This window comes from Budorcas taxicolor, chromosome 1 (genome assembly GCF_023091745.1).
Source record: "Budorcas taxicolor isolate Tak-1 chromosome 1, Takin1.1, whole genome shotgun sequence".
Taxonomy (NCBI): domain Eukaryota; kingdom Metazoa; phylum Chordata; class Mammalia; order Artiodactyla; family Bovidae; genus Budorcas; species Budorcas taxicolor.
Window position 1 is genome coordinate 161,582,388 of NC_068910.1, and position 21,713 is coordinate 161,604,100.

Below are 21,713 nucleotides of genomic sequence, written 5' to 3' on the forward strand. Positions count from 1 at the left end.
ATGGCTCCCAAATGAAGTGCTGAAATGCTGTGTAGTGTTTAAGTACTAGACGGCAGTGACAGATGTTATGGAGGAAGCACATGTGTTAGATAAACTTGGCTTGGGCATGAAGTTATGGTGCTGTTGACCCATAAATTCAATGTTAGTTAATGTTGGGAGCCAGCGTGAGGAACTCCGCCCATGGCAAAGGTCATGAGGAAGGAAGCTTGGCATACGCAAAGGCGTGATCAAGCCTCAGGAAACCCCGTTCCCGAGCATCTACCCCCAAAACCAGAGTACTTTACGGGGAGCTCTCCCCCATAACCATTTCTCTCAGAGGAGTTAACTTGCAGCTCCAGTTAATAAAAATTCCTGGGCGTGACAAGAGTGTTTCAACTTACAAACTCTGAAGGTTCTCTGGCCTGCCTGATCAGGCTCGTCCGGCCGCATGTGATTGTTTACAGCCTCCCAACTGTGAGAGGCACGGGATGTTTTAAAACTTTCTAAATACAGACTCTTTTGAGAAGTTAGAAGATCATTAGTATAGTATAGTGGGTTGATTAGGAATTATATTGGTGAAGGGTTTTTTCATTTGTCGTGCCAATAATTACTGCTAATTCCCTGCCCTGGGTATGACAAGGATGTCTCAGGTCAAACCTCTCTGCTGACAGACTAGCTTGTGCGACAGCCTCTCAACCATAAACAGCACAGAGAGTATGGAGTATTAGCGTAGGGCTTTTTTCATTGATGAGTCAATGATTGCCATCAGGCCTCCATATCCTTAGGCACCTGGGAATATATTAATCAATGTATTTGGAATATAGAAAAGGAAATATAATAGTTTTTGATGTTAGCAATACTAGACTTTTTGAGTTAATGAATTTTCTCTTTTATTATAGACCACTGTACTTTGTTATAAATCAGTGTCCTTGCTATGCAAAAATGTAACTTCATCACTATTTTAAGACAAAATAGATCTTAAGGGGAACATTGGTGAAGGGTTTACATTTGTTGAGCCAATATTTGCTGCTAAATCTCCATATTCCTGCCCTTATAATGAATATAACTAGCATATAGGAGAAATAAGTATTAACCTTTAAGATTAATCATGTTAAACCTTAGGTTAAGTAAATTCCTTTCTTGATTGTAGCTCACTACACCCTCAACCCTATAGGAATGCAACTTTATTTGGAGGGTGGAGCCTGATTTAAGAAAAAATCACCCCTGGAAAAATAAGTTTTCTGGTTAACTGACCGGTATCAGAAAGGGCCATAAAATGTCAGCAGACCTCATGGCCAGAAGATGATGAAACTCATAAGACCTTTGTATAATTTTATATGAAGCACCTGATTGTGACAAGGGTCAGGTCTGCTGACCCCCACATGACTCTGTATTCATCCCTATGTATAACAAAAAGATATATAAACAAACCTGAAAAATAAAGAAATCGGATCAGTTTCTGGAAAGACTGATTCCCCCGTGTTGTTTCTTTCTCACTCCCCGTTTTCCTGGCTGAATTCCTATCTGAAATGTGGGTACTCACCAAGCCTGCTAATTCTGCCTGGGCTTCTGAGATCAGACCAGGGAGGCCTCAGTGCCTCCTCTCCTTTGGGAAAATGGAAAGACGCCTGTGGCCTATGTAGGTGGTGATTGGTATTCCATGTAAACCAGTTATTCAGCCTCTTTCCTCCACTAATTCTACTACACTATCTGTTTCTAATCTCCCTCTATATCTGTAATTAAGTAAGTTTTTTCCAGGACGCCGATTCCGTCCCCACCTTCGAATTACCCTGGATCCACCGGGGCTGGACCCCGGCAAGTTAACAAAACAGAAAACACCTGAGACAAGTTCATGTGTTGATTAGTTGGTAAACATGTGCCCAGGGACTCACAGAATAACCCCAGTATTCCCCCTAGGAGCAACGGTTCCGTATCTGCTAATTCTGTGTTGGTGGGTACCTTTATGGGCTTCCCAGGTGGCGCTAGTGGTAAAGAACCTGCCTGCCAATGCAGGCTTTGTAAGAGATGTGGGTTTGATCCCTGCATCAGGAAGATCCCCTAGAGAAGGACATGGCAACCCACTCTAGGACTCATGGTCCACAGGGTCGCAAAGAATTGGACATGACTGAAGCAACTTGGCAAGCACGCAACATGGTGACTTTATAGAACCCAATCACCATGAATAATGATGATATGTGTTGTTTTCTAGTTCCTAATAAAGATTCAAGAAAGAAAATTCAATTTACAAAAGACACTGATGATTTTTCTATATTAGCAACTAATTGGCACTCATAATGCAGAACCAGGAAGGGGGAAAACATTAAAACCTGCGCATAATTTTAATATGATATATTAAAATTTATTACTTTTTGATAGTATTCAGCTAAATCCAAATTATTTCAATTAAAGTTGTCTAGAAGGCCATATAGCTTGAAAATTAAAGAAATCAGTGGGAGGGAAAAGGAAAAACAATCTATTTAATACATTGACTTTACAATCACAAATGCATTATTATCTGGACTCAGTTGGTTAATTCAATCCTGCTTATTAGTTAGGCCACTTTATACCCACTCCACAATAAATCCTACATTATCCAAAAGCTTTATGCTTCTATTTACAGTAGCATAGCAAACCTGAAGTCTTTTTTAAAAAAAAAACAATCACCATTCCATTGACTAATGTAACCAATTTTCCATGCTCTGGCATAAGAATATTTGATGTTAGTCAACAAAGACAGCCATCTATTATTCTTGAGAAATATAATAGTGGCAGTCTTTTGATTTTTTGTTTAAAGTAAGTAACTTTGAATAGTAAAAGAGCTGAAATTTCTAACTTGCTTCCTAGCCACATTAAGAATGACATTTTCCCCCAGGGACCTTCAAATATTTCAAAAAATTGGATTAACATTCTTTAAGAATCCACACATATCAATAAGAAGCTGACTTTCCTGTCAGGCTTCAAATGCCTTAAAGATGAGACGTAGTACATACATTATAAAGAGCTTATGGATGAATGTTGAGTGCCTGGGCATTGTTACAACAGTAAAGGTTAAATCACTTTTATTTCTGAAAGACACTTTTGGTACCATTATCATATCCCAAAATAGGTATTAATGCTGATGATTAAGAAGCTCAGAAGTTATAATTATACATCCCTTATTGTGGAAATAAAGTAGGAGAGCTCTAAAATGTGAGGGAAAAACACCCAGGCACTTAAATCAATGAATATTTGCTAGGAGGAAACAAACTGATTGCAGCCTTGAGAGAGCTGCATTAACATCAAATAGCCACACTTCTGTCCACTTACAAGGAATACTATAAAGAAGCAAACAAGTCATGTTTAACAAAAAGTGTTAGCATACAGAAAGTGTAGTTTTTCACTTACAAAAATTTAAATCTTTAGTCTAACACTTAGATGGGAAACAGCCTAAAGAAAAATGAAGAACTATACACACCACCTATTTCAACTACAAAACGCTCTGTGACTGAAGGAAAAAAATTCAATATTCACTATCATTTTGTAACAGTATAACTTCAAGGAATGATTATGCTCATAAGTAAACACACGATATTCCTAAAGGAATTTGTAACTAAGGTTTGCAAGACATGAAATCAAACTGCAAAACTAGTTGAAAGCAATTAGAGTCCAATAGTTCTCTTATGTTTTCTTTTATGCTCTTTATTTTAAATTGATATTTTAGAACAGTAAATTATCTTTCATAGCAGTTCTCCTGGTCTGATAATATAGTACCCCATTTCTGAATGTAGAGATTTAAGATAAAATCAAAATAAACATTAAGGCGTACAAATAGCTACTTTAAGTCTGCTCTTATTTAATAAAGATCATTTCAACTCATATTCAAATACATGGAATGTTGGCACAAAACTGAAGCTGCTGTAGAAAGATCACAGATGTTCTGTGGGTTATTGAAACTTCCATCTAAAAACATACCCTTAAATGGTCTTAATTGTACAAATTTAAGTGTTGAGAAAATGTCTAAATAATAAGTAACAATTAAAATAAAATGTTTATTTGTAAATTATGTACAGAATACATTTTACTTTACGACAAGGAAATGGGAAGAACCATCACCCTCCAGCCAATTCTGCTTGCTTCCTCTGTTGGAGATGACCATCTTCCTCTGAATCGGGCATACAAATCAGTTTGGATTTCCTAAGTTGGAAAAGGAGAATTTGTAGCTAAACTAAAAGTGTTGCTGCATTATTACTAGTTGGCTTGTTTCCACAAAATGTTTTTGAACCCTGCTAAGTTAGAATCTTAGAAGTTTTCTGGTATAATTTAATAATCAACAAAAGCTAAACTAATAAGAGTAAGTTTAAGCATTTCATCTCAAAGAAACTGTGAAATGGCTACAAAACTATGCTTAATCTGAAATACTGGTGTTTATTTTTATCCCTTTTAGTTATTCTGATCAGTCTAACAGTAAAAAGCCATACAACTATCAAAAATGCCATTAATCTAAATGTCATTGTGGAAAGTACATCTTTGATAATTGTCAAAATAAATGAGACCTATTTACTGTAAAATTATCAAATAGATAAAACTTATAAATGGCTTTAGACTGTATCAATAATAGTATTATATGAAATGAAGGACTGAATGTAACTGCTTAGATGTCAAATCCATTTCAGTAAATGGATTTAAAGAATGCTACAAATGCCATGTGTATATTATGATGATCAGCCAACATAGAAAATCCAACCTCCTGCACATATTTAGTCCCCGAATTAGTCAGATTATGATTTTTCATGTGAAGATTTAGTTGTTTCTCCATCATTGTCTTCTTCCTCCTCCTCTTCACAATCCCCATCTGTTTGCTGTTCCAGTTCCTCTTTTGTGATCATTTCAAAATCATTCCCATTTCCACTACTGTGTTGGGATCGGTCATCTTCCCTCCTGTCACTGTCTGTGTCTGAATGCCGTTCTCCACCTGAGCCTTCTGTTCCATGATTTCCTGGTCCTACTTTCCCCTCCTCATCTTCCTTTTTCTCACTGTCTGACTTTTCCTCACTGTCGGACTTCTGTTGCTTTTTGGTTTCAGATTTCTCATCTTTCTTTAAGTCTGCTTTTGGTCCTTTGTATTCATGTGTGTACAGAGGTCTGAAGGAGTCAATGAAGCCCACGTCGGCAGTCAGATTTGGCAAGAACCAAAAATGGTGCCTTCCTCCAGTTATGAGCCAAATGATGAGAAACAGAATGCAACGAGCTGTGGGAGAAAAATTTCTCTAATTGAATAATTCAAGCATTGACTCAGATAGCAGGGAATATTTGTTAATGAAAAAGTGGGAAAACATTCAGAGTCTTCTTATTTGCATATTACATGCACCTTAAATATAAACAGTTAAATCTTAGTTTAGCAGCTATCAAGAGTATTCCGGGCCCATAGCATTCTGCTCTGAACTTAAGGGCACAATGCTGCAATGCCATTCAAAAAAGTGCTTTTATGTTTTTTTCATCTGGGCACTGTTTTTTGGATATACTTATATCCAAGTATCCACTTATTTCTTGGATACATTTATACTTTATGTACTTTGCTATGTTATAGTTCAATAAGCACAGCTGCCAGTTGGACCCTGGAAGTATGCATGAAATCATGGTAGAAGAAAAAAGGAAATAAACGCAAATAAGAGATGAATGATATCTTAAGAAGTCTTAGAAAGGAGAAAACAGGGTTGCACTATGACTTCTCTAGATACTTTTGCCTTTATAAGGCAATTTCTCCATTAAAAAATAGAAAAAATTATGCTTTTTACAACCATTCTGGTATAAACACAAATATAACCCTGCACAGGCTCACTATTATAGAGAAGTGTATATATTGTTACTTTTGATTTTAGAAGAAATGAAAATGTATTTCCACAGGTCCCTAAATGTATCATGAGTTCAAGGCATGTGCTGACCCTGCCTAAAGGTTAAGTCTTCTAAATTAAAATACTTTTGAACAATAAGAGAACATTTTCCTAAGAGCAATTTCTTTTTATTTAAGGACAACATTTTCCCAATATTAAGTAACATACAATGCAAATGAAATTCAGACAGGTTTAACAAATAAGTTTGAAATTACTCTTTTAGAGCAGTATGACAACTATGGGCTTCCCTGGTGGCTCAAATGGTAAATAATCTGCCTGCAATGCAGGAGACACGGGTTTGATCCCTGGGTCGGGAAGATTCCCTGGAGAAGAGAATGGCTACCGACTCCAGTATTCTTGCCTGGAGAATTCCATGGACAGAGGCGCCTGGCAGGCTATAGTCCATGGGATCAACAATGGTTAGATAATGGAAGAAATTGAGAATTTTAAAGTTTATAGTAATGAACTATCACAAACCCCAGTATTTCATATAGCTTTCTTTTAATTTATCACATATATGGAGCTGAGTGATTTGTCTGGATTTTACTTTCTTAAAGGTCACTATTATGTGAATGTTATGAGCTAATTAATTATGATAGGTTTCTTGGGTTTTCGTTTTCATTTTCTTTACAGATAATCCTATCATTGTTTTCTAATAAAGTCTGAGAAAAGCTCATTTATGTTTCTTCCATTATTTAGCTTCAAACAAAAATAGTTATAGCTGCCTTGACTTTTATAAAGCAGTAATTTCTGTTTTCACAAAAGAACATAAATATTCTGAAAGACTGTATACACACCAGTATCTTTTGTGCGTACAAACAGAAAAGGCAAATATGCTTGAAATTATGAAATAAATCAGTGAATAAACCCCACTGATAAATAATGAACATCTCTTAAGGAAGCTGTATATTTTTTTCCTCCAAATAGAATGATGATGTTAAAATAGGTTTTGAAGGGTGTAAAACAAATAGTTCATAATATGAAATCTTGCTTGAAATCCAAGAAAAGGCAACATTAAAGTGGCAAATGAAATCGCATCCCTGTGGGTATAGCAGAATTCTTTTTGTTCAACAGTTTTTCTCTATATGCCAGTATATTATTGAGGGCAAAAAGAGAAGAATCATGAGAAAAACTACTGTGATATATGTATTGTCATACCATTTCTACGGCCTGGTGTGCTGCTGTCCATGGGATTGCAAAGAAATCAGACATGACTGAACTGACTGAACTGAACCATTTCTATACTAAAAGTGACACATTCAGAAAATTGCTAGAGGTCTTATTTTAAATGGCAATACTAAATATACATATTCAAAGCAACACCAAATTTAATTTGACCAATAAATAATACTTCATGAGATAATATAATATCCAATTTACAAGTCAGATACAGATCAAACCATTTAAAAGTATATTTGGAATTTTCTAAGAGAAGTAACAAAAATGTTGGATTTATTTTCTGATTTGATTGACAAGGCTTTTTAACATACATTGCTACTTAAACTCCTAGTATATTTAAAATGAAATATTATAGAAAGAATTGCTAAAGAAACAATACTTTAAAGAGTAAAACAAGATAATAACCATATATTATTGTGAATATCAGTTTAAATGAAAGATAAGCAAGTGGGTTAACTCTATTCAGTGGAAATTAACCTTTGCTGAAAATTTTCAAAAAGCTTCTAAGTTTTCAGGGATCTGGGAATCAGAAGACATCAACTTGACTAGTGTATCTAATGGCAGATAAAATTTTATGGCTTCTCATTCTTGGTGCAGGTAGTACATTACCACTAGTTACCTGCTTCACACTCAGACATTTATTTTTTTGGTCTGCAAATGTGCTGTTACATGCAGAAGCTTCAGGGGCTATTTTTAAGGTGAATAGGCTAGAGGAAGGAAAAACTGAAAGGTGGATGAATAAGGTTTCACACAGAGTCAGAAATTCCCCCCATAAATGGAGGCCCATAAACATGATGAACTGAATGAAAATACTTGATGAATCCCTGGGTCTATGGATGGTAGCATCAAATCAGGACCCCTTGATGTCCAGGGTGGAGGGAAATTGCTTAGGGCTAGAGCAGTAATGCTTTATAAACATAATAATCTACTACATTACATGTCATAGAATCTCAGAGTAACACACATCTCATTCAGACAATCTTGGTCAAATTTTGTCCTCTAAAAACAGACATTAAATCAGTACTCAGATTGTTTAAAAAATTTTTTATAAAGTACTCCTCCTATATGTTCTGGTAGAAAAGCTGATTTGTCATTTGAGGAAAATAATCAGAACTTAGTTACTATATAGCAACATAAGCTCTCAATGATTCAAAGAATTATATATGATAGGAAAAAAAAAATCACTAAACAGCTTAAAAAAGCAGAAAAACATTGCTATTTCCCAAATGAAAAACTAAATTAGACCAGTTTATCCTTTGAAAAAACCTTCAAAGACTATAATTTTAAGCAAAATAATACTTGTTTTTTTCCTCATATTAAATAACATGGTCATTGTAAAAAATATAGACAAGTGTAAATAAGAATCCTAAAATCTTTCATAACTATCACCACCATTTATATTTAGGTATATATTTAGGTGTATTTCCTTATAGTCAAATCCTTCTTGGCACTGAGTATTTCCATTTCAAAAAAAATCTTCCTAATTATATAAGCCCAAAATACTTCATTATCTTAATTATTTGACATCTAGTGATAAGCATTTTTCATATATTAATCATTTGTTTTTAATTTCCTCTTTTGAATTGAACTGGATTATTTTTATAATGCTTTATTTTTAGCTATGAAAGCCCCTAATCATTCAGAAAAGTAAAATAACATTATTTATATTTTCTTATTAATTTTCAAAAAGGATTTTAAAACTTGTTAATGCATCAAGAACTTATTTTGGTCCATGGTACAAACTGATTTTTCCTAAAAATGGCAAATCAATTGTTTATAATCATTTACTGTATAAAATATAAATGTTTAACATAAGTTTCATTTGTCTTAAATAAAAAAAAACGTTTACTGAATGTATTATGTTTATTAAATGACCAATCACTGTAAAAATATTAAAGTCCTTATGGCAGCTAAATTTTAAAGCATATCCATTTGCAGACTCTTGTTTAGTTGCTAAGTCATGTCTGACTCTTGCAAGCCCATGGACTATATAGCTTGCCAGGCTGTACATGGGATTTTCCAGGCAGGGATTTCCAGGGATTTCCTGGAGTGGGTCGCCATTTCCTTCTCGTGGGCATCTTCCCGACCCAGGGATCAAACCTGCATTTCCTGCACTGGCACCAGGGAAGCCCATTTGCAGATTAAGACATATTAAATCCTTTCATCACACACAGTAAATCTAATTAAACACATATACTACTGGAAGCCTGAGTCAGTTTTGGGATATGACCAAAAAGGTAGGCCCATATACTTCTTAATTCTCCTACATTAATTTTGCTATTAAGTTTCACTGAAGCTCCAGATTACAGTCCAAACTGCTCAACAGCTACCTCTTACTGAGGTCAGTCTTGCTAGTAACAATACTTACCAACAGCAAGGAGAAGAATGCTGGCTACAAAACAGCCTGCACCCACACTGAGGTAATAAACACCTACTCTCATTTCTGCTGGCCAAAGAGGGAAGAGGGTGGCTGCTATCACTGCAATCACTGGAACAAGAGATGAAAAGTTACACATAGAAACATTAGATTAAAATTTTAAATGGCTCAGTTGCCAAGATAGTGAATATACATACCCCTAGGGGGAGAATTAAAACATAAACTTATTGAAACATATAAAATGCTCAGTTATCAATCACTACATAGTTCAACCTAACATTTTAACTACTATTCTCATATTAGGTCAACATTTCTCTAGTATAAATTACATATAATTAGAAAAGTGCTATCTAAAAACGTGAAATTGTTAGCTCCTTAAATGATCAACTGCTGCTGTTTTCAACTTCAACTATAAGATATCTGTCTACCAAAAAGGGATGCTTAAAGAAATAACCAACCAACAAAACTAACCAAAAATAATTCCAAAGATCCCTCCCTGGAGATTGGTTCTGGGGTGAAACTCTGACATCTGCTGAATGAAAAGCTCATCAGATGATTCTGTTACAGATAATTTTTGGTGATAGGGAAACCATATACAAGCATCTCCAGTTTTTCTTCCCAAGTACAGTGGGACCACATGGAATAACCAAATTAATGACTGGTATTTAGGTGTTTAGAGCAAGAGAAACCAGGATTCCAATTCCGGCTATTTCATTTACAAGCTAAGGGTTGAATTTCTTACTTGAATGGGACCCTATGATTAACATATTGATCAAATTTGTTCAACTGCTACCTATTTTTTTCTACCTGTTAGATCATTCTCTACCCCTACCCCCAACCAAATTCACAGGAATAACACACACCTATGGTAATAAATAAAACAATACAGGAAAAAACAATTAAAAATAAACCAGAAAGTATAATGTGAAGTCTTTACCCAATTCTTGGTCCACTCCCCAGAGGTTAACTATTATTGTTTCTTATTTGTATGCCCAGAAACTGCCTGTATACAATTAAAACTAGTCATACAGATTAAAAAAAAAAAAAAAAAAAGTTTACAATATTCTCTTTCACAATTTTAATATATTCTAGGTATCCTTCTGAGAGTACACCTTATCTAATTCTTTCAAAGCTGCATGATATTCTAGCATGTATTAGTACTGTCATTTATTCCCCATCCTCCTATTGAGAGACTTGAATTGCTTCTAGCTTTATCCTATTATTCACAAGAGTGCAACAATTACCAATGCCCATGTGTGCAATTGATTAAGGTATAGGATAAACTCCCTGAAGTTTAACTATTAGGTCACAAAGTAAGGCATTTAAAACTTGAAAGATATTTGCTAATTATCCTTCTAACTACAGTCTGAAGGATTTGGATTAGAATTAAATGTCAATGCACATTTCTGAACAGACACTTTATGCAACTGTATTACTACGAACAGCCATGGGATAAATTCCTAGAAACAGAACACTTGGGTCAGTGTGTATACATTTAAAATTTGAAAGATATTATCAAACTTCTCTCCATAAAAAATAAAACAATGACCATATCAACAGCTATTAGAGCACAGTAGTGCTTTTTCTTAAGTGTTGGACCTTCATTAATAATAGGTACTATTCTACTTTATAGTCCTCTTGATAACTGCTATTGTTTTAATTTGTATTTAACATGAGGGTGATTAAGTATCACTCACAATTATTGGTCACTGTATTGCTTTTATCTGTGAGCTACCTTTACCATTTTTCTAGCAGGCTGTTAATTTCTTAAAGATCTTTGCTTTAAGGTAGTGCAAATATTTTCCTCAGTTTATCATTTATATTCTGGCTTTATTTAAAATGTACTTAAACAAATAGCCATTTGTTAAACATTTTCTTTCTAACTTCTGTATTGTTTACTTTCCTTTCTAAATTTTAGAGAGTGTACTTACCAAGAATTAATCCCATGACAAATGTTTTAAAGTGAACTGGGTCATAGATCCACACAAATACCTAGAAGAATCAAGAAACTCCAGTGCTTAAAGTTCTAAGATCACATTACAGCAACAGTTAGTTCCCACCTATTAATACATAAGAACTACTTAAAGATTAAACAAATTTCAAAGACCTTTCCTTTAGTAGCAGTGGTTTTCTGGGTACCTATTCAGTCAGAAAATTATTTTTAAAACTATAAATTAGGTAATGCAGTTAAGTACACTTTCATGTACTTGCATGTTTTTAACAATTTACTCCTGGGTACAAATCATTACTTATTCAACTTAAAGACCAACAATTGTACAGCCTTCTGTCCCTAAGGTAATGATGTATATAGGCATGAGCAGAGTAAAATCAATCAAAGAGCACAGTTAAGACAGATTGTAGTCAGGTCCTATGACAGATTCATCAGCTCTCAATTCCACCCTGTTCTCTCCAACTGATGAGATGCAAAGGACCATTATTAAAGATAATGCTCAACACAGAAATACAAAGGATCATAAGAGACTATTATCAGCAATTATATACCAATAAAATGGACAACTTGGTATAAATGGACAAATTCTTAGAAAAGTACAACTTTCCAAAACTGAACCAGGAAAAAACAGAAAATCTTAACAGACCCATCACAAGCACGGAAATTCAAACTGTAATCAGAAATCTTCCAGCAAACAAAAGCCCAGGTCCGATGACTTCACAGCTGAATTCTACCAAAAATTTAGAGAAGAGCTAACATCTATCCTACTCAAACTCTTCCAGAAAATTGCAGAGGAAGGTAAACTTTCAAACTTATTCTATGAGGCCACCATCACCCTAATACCAAAACCTGAAAAAAATGCCACAAAAAAAGAAAACTACAGGCCAATATCACTGATGAACATAGATGCAAAAATCCTTAACAAAATTCTAGCAATCAGAATCCAACAACACATTAAAAAGATCATACATCATGACCAAGTGGGCTTTATCCAAGGGATGCAAGGATTCTTCAATATCCGCAAATCAATCAATGTAATTCACCACATTAACAAATTGAAAAATAAAAGCCATATGATTATCTCAATAGATGCAGAGAAAGCCTTTGACAAAATTCAACATCCATTTATGATAAAAACTCTCCAGAAAGCAGGAATAGAAGGAACATACCTCAACATAATAAAAGCTATATATGACAAACCCACAGCAAACATTATCCTCAATGGTGAAAAATTGAAAGCATTTTCCCTAAAGTCAGGAACATGACAAGGGTGCCCACTCTCACCACTACTATTCAACATACTTTTGGAAGTTTTGGCCACAGCAATCAGAGCAGAAAAAGAAATAAAAGGAATCCAAATTGGAAAAGAAGAAGTAAAACTCTCACTGTTTGCAGATGACATGATCCTCTACATGGAAAACCCTAAAGACTCCACCAGAAAATTACTAGAGCTAATCAATGAATATAGTAAAGTTGCAGGATATAAAATCAACACACAGAAATCCCTTGCATTCCTATACACTAATAATGAGAAAGTAGTGAAGTTCAGGAAACAATTCCATTCACCATTGCAACAAAAAGAATAAAATACTTAGGAATATATCTACCTAAAGAAACAAAAGACCTATATATAGAAAACTATAAAACACTGGTGAAAGAAATCAAACAGGACACTAATAGATAGAGAAATATACCATGTTCATGGATCAGAAGAATCAATATAGTGAAAATGAGTATACTACCCAAAGCAATCTATAGAGTCAATGCAATCCCTATCAAGCTACCAACAGTATTTTTCACAGAGCTAGAACAAATAATTTCACAATTTGTATGGAAATACAAAAAACCTCAAATAGCCAAAGCAATCTTGAGAAAGAAGAATGGAACTGGAGGAATCAACTTGCCTGACTTCAGGCTCTACTACAAAGCCACAGTCATCAAGACAGTATGGTACTGGCACAAAGACAGTAATATAGATAAATGGAACAAAATAGAAAGCCCAGAGATAAATCCATGCACCTATGGACACCTCATCTTTGACAAAGGAGGCAAGAATATACAATGGAGAAAAGACAATCTCTTTAACAAGTGGCGCTGGGAAAACTGGTCAACCACTTGTAAAAGAATGAAACTAGAATACTTTTTAACACCATACACAAAAATAAACTCAAAATGGATTAAAGATCTAAATGTAAGACCAGAAACTATCAAACTCCTAGAGGAGAACATAGGCAAAACACTCTCCGACATAAATCACAGCAGGATCATCTATGACCCACCTCCCAGAATATTGGAAATAAAAGCAAAAATAAACAAATGGGACCTAATTAAAAGCTTCTGCACAACAAAGGAAAATATAAGCAAGGTTAAAAGACAGCCTTCTGAATGGGAGAAAATAATAGCAAATGAAGCAATTGACCAAGAATTAATCTCAAAAATATAACAAGCAACTCCTGCAGCTCAATTCCAGCAAAATAAATGACCCAATCAAAAAATGGGCCAAAGAACTAAGCAGACATTTCTCCAAAGACGACGTACAGATGGCTGACAAACACATGAAAAGATATTCAACATCACTCATTATCAGAGAAATGCAAATCAAAACCACAATAAGGTACCATTTCACGCCAGTCAGAAGGGCTGCTATCCAGAAGTCTACAAGCAATAAATGCTAGAGAGGGTGTGGAGAAAAGGGAAGCCTCTTACACTGCTGGTGGAAATGCAAACTAGTACAGCCACTATGGAGAACAGTGTGGAGATTCCTTAAAAAACTGGAAATAGAACTGCCTTATGACCCAGCAATCCCACTGCTGGGCATACACACCAAAGAAACTAGAACTGAAAGAGACACGTGTACCCCAATGTTCATTGCAGCACTGTTTATAATAGCCAGGACATGGAAGCAACCTAGATGTCCATCAGCAGACAAATGGATAAGGAAGCTGTGGTACATATACACAATGGAGTATTACTCAGCCATTAAAAAGAATACAGTTGAATCAGTTCTAATGAGGTGGATGAAACTGGAGCCTATTATACAGAGTGAAGTAAGCCAGAAAGAAAAACATCAATACAGTATACTAACACATAAATATGGAATTTAGAAAGATGGTAATGATAACCCTGTATGCAAGACAGTAAAAGAGACACAGATATATAGAACAGTCTTTTGGACTCTGAAGGAGAGGGCGAGGGTGGGATGATTTGGGAGAATGGCATTGAAACATGTATATTATCATATGTGAAACGAATCGCCAATCCAGGTTCAATGCATGATACAGGATGCTCAGGGCTGGTGCACTGGGATGACCCAGAGGGATGGTATGGGGAGGGAGGTGGGAGGGGGGTTCAGGATGGGGAACACATGTACACCTGTGGCAGATGCATGTTGTTGTATGGCAAAATCAATACAATACTGTGAATTAATTAGCTTCCAATTAGAATAAATATTAAAAAAAATTATGCTCAGTGAACATAAAAGATGACTCTCTGCAATAATATTATTCCCAGCTCCCCACAGAGGGAGCTGGCAATAATATTATCGCCCCAAAGCTGGGAACTGCTGCTTTAAAGCTTACTTTATACAGCAGAAATTTCATCTAGAGTAATTAGAATTCTGTTCATCAACCATAAAACTCTTAGTTGTATTCTCTTGGTTTTTATAAATAACAGTAGTCCTCCATTTCCTGGTTCTATTTTGACCAAAGCTCTTTGTTACTGTCTTTTTGATCTGGTTCCAACAATCCTCTTTTTTAACTCTGCATATTTATCCGGGAAATCAGATCTACAGATATCACTTCTGCCATTTAGCACTCTAAAGAAACAAATTTTAAAAGACATTTCCCATCTTTAAAAGTTTGATTCCTCCAGCTCCATTCTTTCTCAAGACTGCTTTGGCTATTCAGGGTCTTTTGTGTTTCTATATGAATTGTGAAATTTTTTGTTCTAATTCTGTGAAATATGCCACTGGTAATTTGATAGGGATAGCATTGAATCTGCAGACTGACTGACTCTGGTAGTAGAGTCACACAATATTGATTCTTCCTACCCAGGAACATGGAATATCTCTCCATATATTTATGTCATCTTTGGTTTCTTTCATCAGTGTCTTATAATTTTCTGTATATAGTTCTTTTGTCTCCTTAGGTAGGTTTATTCCTAGATATTTTATTCTTTTTGTTGCAATGGTGAATGGGATTGATTCCTTAACTTCTCTTTCTGATTTTTCATTGTTAGTATACAGGAATGCAATGATTTCTGTGTGTTGATTTTGTATCCTCCAACTTTGCTAAATTCACTGATTAGCTCTAGTAATTTTCGAATAGCCAAAGCAGTCTTGAGAAAGAAGAATGGAGCTGGAAGAATCAAGCTTCCTGACTTCAAATTATACTACAAAGCTATAGTCATCAAGACAGTATGGTACTGGCACAAAAACAGAAATATAGACCAATGGAACAAGATAGAAAGCCCAGAAATAAACCCATGCACCTATGGGTACCTTATTTTTGACAAAGGAGGCAAGGATACACAACAGGGCAAAGACAGCCTCTTCAATAAGTGGTGCTGGGAAAACTGGACAGCTACATGTAAAAGAATGAAATTAGAACACTTCCTAACACCATACACAAAGATAAACTAGAAATGGATTAAAGACCTAAATGTAAGACCAGAAACATAAAACTCTTAAGAGGAAAACACAAGCAGACACTCTATGACACAAATCAAAGCAAGATCCTCTATGACCCACCTTCTAGAATAATGGAAATAAAAACAGAAGTAGACAAGTTGGACCTGATTAAACTTAAAAGCTTTTGCACAGCAAAGGAAACTATAAGCAAGGTGAAAAGACAACCCTCAGAACGGGAGAAAATAATAGCAAATGAAACAACTGACAAAGGATTAATCTCCAAAACATACAAGCAGCTTATACAACTCAATACCAGAAAAACAACCCAATCAAAAAGTGGGAAAAAGACCTAAACAGACATTTCTCCAAGAAGACAAACAGGTGGCTAACACATGGTCAATACTGCTCATTATTAGAGAAATGCAAATCAAACTACAATGAGGTATCACTTCATACCAGTCAGAATGGCCATAATCAAAAAGTCTACAAACAATAGATGCTGGAGAGGATGTGATGAAAAGGGAACACTTGTGCACTGTTGGTGAGACTGTAAATTGGTACAGCCACTATGGAAGACAGTATGGAGATTCCTTAAAAAACTAGGAATAAAACCACCATATGATCCAGCAATTCCATTCCTAGGCATATACTCTGAGGAAACCAAAACTGAGAAAGACACATGTACCCCTATATTCGCTGCAGCACTATTTACAATAGCTACAACATGGAAGCAACCTAGATGTCCATCAACAGATGAGTGGATAAAGAAGTTGTGGTACATATACACAATGGAATATTACTCAGCCATAAAAAGGAATGCATTTGAGTCTGTTCTAATAAGGTGGATGAACCTAGAGCCTATTATACAGAGTGAAGTCAGTCAGAAAAAGATAAATATTGTATACTAATGCATATATACGGAATCTAGAAAGATGGTACTGAAGAATTTATTTGCAGGGCAGCAATGGAGAAACAGAACTAGAGAACAGACTTATGGATATGGGGAGAGGGGAAGAGAGGGTGAGATGTATGGAGAGAGTAACATGGAAACTTACATCACCATATGTAAAACAGATAGCTAATGGGAATTTACTGTTATGTCTCAGGAAGCTCAAACAGAGGATCTGTATCAACCTAGAGGGGTGGGATGGGGAAGGAGATGGGAGGGAGGTTAAAGAGGGAGGGGATATATGTATACCTATGGCTGATTCATGCTGAGGTTTGACAGAAAACAACAAAATTCTGTAAAGCAACTATCCTTCAACTAAAGAATAGATAAAATTTTTTAAAAAGTCTGAAAGCACACTTCTTTGTACAGAATAAAACTTTAGCCTTTTTGGGACTGCAAGCACCCAAGCTTTTGCTCAGGCTGCTTCCTTTGTTTAATAGGCCTCTAACTCCTTTGCAGTGCACCTGGCAATCTGCCAGTCATCCTTCAAGGCTCAGCTCAAGTATCCAGGATCTCCAGACCATTCTTAATCCTCTTTTGATTAGATTAACCATCCCTGATTGGTATTCTCCCATCATAATACTATCCCATGTCATAATACAGTACAGGCATACTTCACATTCCAAGATTAGCTCCAATAATACTGCAATAATACAGTTTTTTATTTTTTGGTCTTCTCAGTACATATGAAAGTTACATTTACATTATACTATAGTCAATATTAAGTGTACAATAGCATCGTGTCTAAGAAATCAATGTACATACCTTAAGTAAAAAATACTTTATTGCTAAAAAATGCTAACCATCATCAGAGCCTTCAGTGAGTCAATTTTTTTTTTTTTTGATAGAAGAGGATTTGAAATATTGTGAGAAACACCAAAATGTGACCCATACAAAATGAGCAAATGTTGTTGCAAAGATGAAGTCGATAGACTCATGCAATGTAGGGCTGCTGTAAATCTTCAACTTGTAAAACAAACAAACAAACAAACACCAAAACAAAACCCCCTCCCAAAACACTTTATCTCTGAAGCACAACAAAATGAGGTATGTCTGGTCTGTATGCTTGCTAGACTAAGAGTTTTCAAGAAGAGAATTTTATCTTTTTATCATGCTATTCCCAGCACCTATAAAAATGACTTGGCATAGAGTTAACCTGATGTTTAACTGAAGGCATTTGAGCTTTCACATTAAGAAAGACCTGTGGTTTTCTATTACATTGGTTCTTAAACGGGCTTCACATCAGAATCAATCAGGGAAATGTAATACAAAACACACACACATACACACTCTAGATTCCATCCTAGAGATCCTCATGCAAGTATGTCTGGAATGAGCCTAGTGCACATTTTCTGAAAAGCCTTCCCAGAATTTCAAGCTCACAGCTCCAAGAACGACTACTTTTTAAATTTATACTACCTTTGTATTAAGCACAGAAAGAAATTCACAACTCAATGGCTAGTATATAACTAAATGTTTTTGTAATGGTTAAATGACTAAATTAAGTGGTCTTCATGGAAGGCTACCAACATACAAACATTCTATTAAATACATTAAAATGATTTTGAGTAAAGCATCAAGTAATGTTGAAAATTTTAGACTCTTATAGTAATTTGTCTGACCGTGAGAGGTAGAAACCAGTATGTGTTCCTCATTAACCATTCTGCTTCTTTTCCTTTTGATTGTAATGGAAACCCTGTATTTTTCTGGGCAAAGGATCACTCAGTATGAAAATCACGTTTCTAAGACTTTACGGCAGGAAGGCATGACCATGTGAGTAGGTTCTGGCCAATGGTTCAGTTCCACTGGCCAGAACCTGCCTGTTTTCTGGACAGTATCCTGAAAAAAGAAGCATGTCCCTCACTTTCCTTCCCTCCTCTGGATGCATATATAAGGCTGGCAGTCATTTTGGACCAGGAGATAATCTTTACTAATTGCCTCACACAGGCAGAAAACTTCAAATCCACCATGGAGCTGCTGTATCTGCTTACCATCAGATTTCATTAATGAGAGAGAAGTAAGTATCCATCTTAAGTCACTGTTATTTCATGTTTTCTACGTATCACAGACAATTGAACGTACTTCTGACTGATTTAATTAATTTTTTATAAATATAAATTCAGAGAAATTCATTTTTAAAAAGGGTAATTTTATATCTACATGGTTAAATTTATCTAAATTACTTCTTTTCTTAGTGAAGGCATCAAAGATAATTCTAAAAACTCCTATGGAAAATTGTGTTTCTACTTTTAGTAGATACTCTCACCTCATTTCCATCCAGAAAAACCTGATCATCATGGGGCTCAAGCTTGAATTTTTTCTTGGTTTCTTTCTTTTTGGGAGTTCCAGGAGTTTCCTCCTATTAAAAAACAAGTTGAATAGAAGAAAAAGTATTTACAAACAAGCAAAAAGGAATATGACATTCATATATTCAAGGTTTTACTATATGAGACACAGAAATCAAAATTCTCAATCATGGTATTTATAAAAACCCTAATATGGTTTAAGTGGTTGCTGTGTAAGATTTTAAAAGTCTTGCTATGCCAGCAGTGATAACGTGCATGTAATAAATTTTTTATTTTTACTTAATTCTAGTTGAAATCACCTTTTTGGATTCTTCCTTTTCACCATCTTTTTTTTTTTCTTTTTCCTTTTTTGTCTTTTCATCCTTTAGATTTTCTTTCTTGCTCTTTTTATCTTCTTCTTTTCCACTTTCAGCTTTTCCTTTCTCTTTTTCTTTTTTTATGTCTTTCTCATATTTCATTTTCATTACTTTTAGTGCCCGATGAAAAAATTGCTTCTTTAAAAGCCTTGAAAAAAAAGGTATGACATTATATTCCCTATCCATTATGTAGATGTAGACTGAAAAGCAAAAATATCAACACCTGAATAAAGTGAACAAAGAAAAGACATACATTGGCAACTCACAAGAAAAATTACAACTAGTAAGTCCATGGAAAAACAGTCTATTCAAAAACTTGTGCAGTCAACCTGATTATATGAAATCTAATTTTCAACTATGTAATTTAATGAGATTCCTTAAGTTTTTCTTTAGGTTCATAAGGAGTTATCAAAATTCTGCTTTATTTAAAGTTAAATCTCAAATTCAAGAGTAGACATAAGTAGAATATAAATATATGGGGAAAATAAATAAAACAGTTAAATGTTAACAGATTAAAAATGTGCTCATGATCTGTTGATCCAAACGGTGTCTTCAGATGTCTTTCTTGATGTTATTTTCTTCTCTCCATGTACCTCACTACTCAGCCTGCCACTATAATGAAATATCTTCAATTAAATAATGAATAATTAAATATGCTGTGATTTCTGAACTCTGAAAACAATTCTTCACAGTATGAAGATAAAAACTGTACAAAGTATTTGGCAAGACAACACTATGTGTTTCTCTCAACACATTCTGTTATCTTATCCACAGCAGTTTTTCTTCTAATACAATTCATGTTATATTTGTTATAAACTTAAGAGTGAGATGCTTGCTTTGTTCTTTTTTGTTGTTCATTTTCTTATCTGATGAGTTTGGAAGCTCAGCTGAAACCAAATTAAGTCAACCTTGGTTGACTCAATCTTTTCTAATCCCACTCAAGCAACCGGGTTACGCTTATTTTTATCATCTAAAAGAAAAACTTTTCAAATCTTATGTTCCAGTTTCAGAGTTCCTCATTTGTTCCTTCCTTATTGTCTTGATAAAGGATAACTATCAAAACACAACCTAGAAGCTAGGTCTCACTGCCATCAGCTGGGCCTGTTAATGGTAACTATCCACCTTTCTACCTCCACTGGTGCCTACTCCAATACATCATAGCACCTGCTAACTAGACACTTCCTTCCTGGCCAAATACAACTTATTTCTGATCATTATGTTGTACTTACCCATGTTTTGACCTGCTTGGCTGGGCTTCTTTCTGCTGCCCAATTAGGACCATCCCATGAACATTGCCAAAAAGCTAATTTCTAGGTCTCCTCATTTGGACTTTTTCTTGTTCAGAAGAACTATATAGTATACAATTGTGCAACTGTCTGAAATGTCCCCAAAGAATCTAGCATTAATATCTACTGCTGCTAAGTCGCTTCAGTCATGTCTGACTCTGTGCGACCCCATAGATGGCAGCCCATGAGGCTCCCCCGTCCCTGGGATTCTGCAGGCAAGAACACTAGAGTGGGTTGCCGTTTCCTTCTCCAATGCATGAAAGTGAAAAGCGAAAGTGAGGTCGCTCAGTCATGTCCAACTCTTAGCAACCCCATGGACTGCGGCCCACCAGGCTTCTCCATTCATGGGATTTTCCAGGCAAGAGTGCTGGAGTGGGGTGCCATTGCCTTCTCCAATTAATATCTACTACATATACATATATGAATATCTGTTTACATATACACATATATGTAAACAAGTAAAAATCTGAAATGAGACCCTTAATAATTAACTAGTTATGAGCAGAAAGTGAGATTTAAGAGTAGTGGTGAGTATCTGAATGAGGGGGAATCTTTAATTTTCATTCTACTTCAGACTTTCTTAAAAAAATTTATAATGAAAATATTCTAATTTATTTTTCACTTACATAAGTTCCAGATTTTCTATCAGGATCATTCATTACAATTTAGTTTGAAAATGAAAAAACATCTTACTCATTGTATGTTAATTGAAGAGCAGCATTTCATATTACAGTTCATATTATAGCTCTCCATATATTAAGAGTACGTGTATATATATAGATACTTGAATATATAGTCTCAAATGGTAATGTAATTATTCCTGGGGCAACATC

General features: G+C 35.1%; 1 protein-coding gene across 1 annotated transcript in view; it reads right to left on the reverse strand.

The window, feature by feature from the left end:
• Nucleotides 1-3,712: 3,712 nt before the first annotated feature.
• Nucleotides 3,713-21,713, reverse strand: part of SEC62 (SEC62 homolog, preprotein translocation factor) — a 32,160-nt gene continuing 14,159 nt past the window's right edge. Inside the window, exons 4-8 of the mRNA XM_052641305.1 lie at nucleotides 19,538-19,742; nucleotides 19,199-19,291; nucleotides 11,337-11,397; nucleotides 9,397-9,516; nucleotides 3,713-5,206 (exon numbers count right to left, since the gene is read on the reverse strand). Of these exons, the coding sequence (XP_052497265.1) occupies nucleotides 4,737-5,206; nucleotides 9,397-9,516; nucleotides 11,337-11,397; nucleotides 19,199-19,291; nucleotides 19,538-19,742 (949 nt within the window). The 3' untranslated portion in view covers nucleotides 3,713-4,736. The remainder of the gene's footprint in view (nucleotides 5,207-9,396; nucleotides 9,517-11,336; nucleotides 11,398-19,198; nucleotides 19,292-19,537; nucleotides 19,743-21,713) is intronic.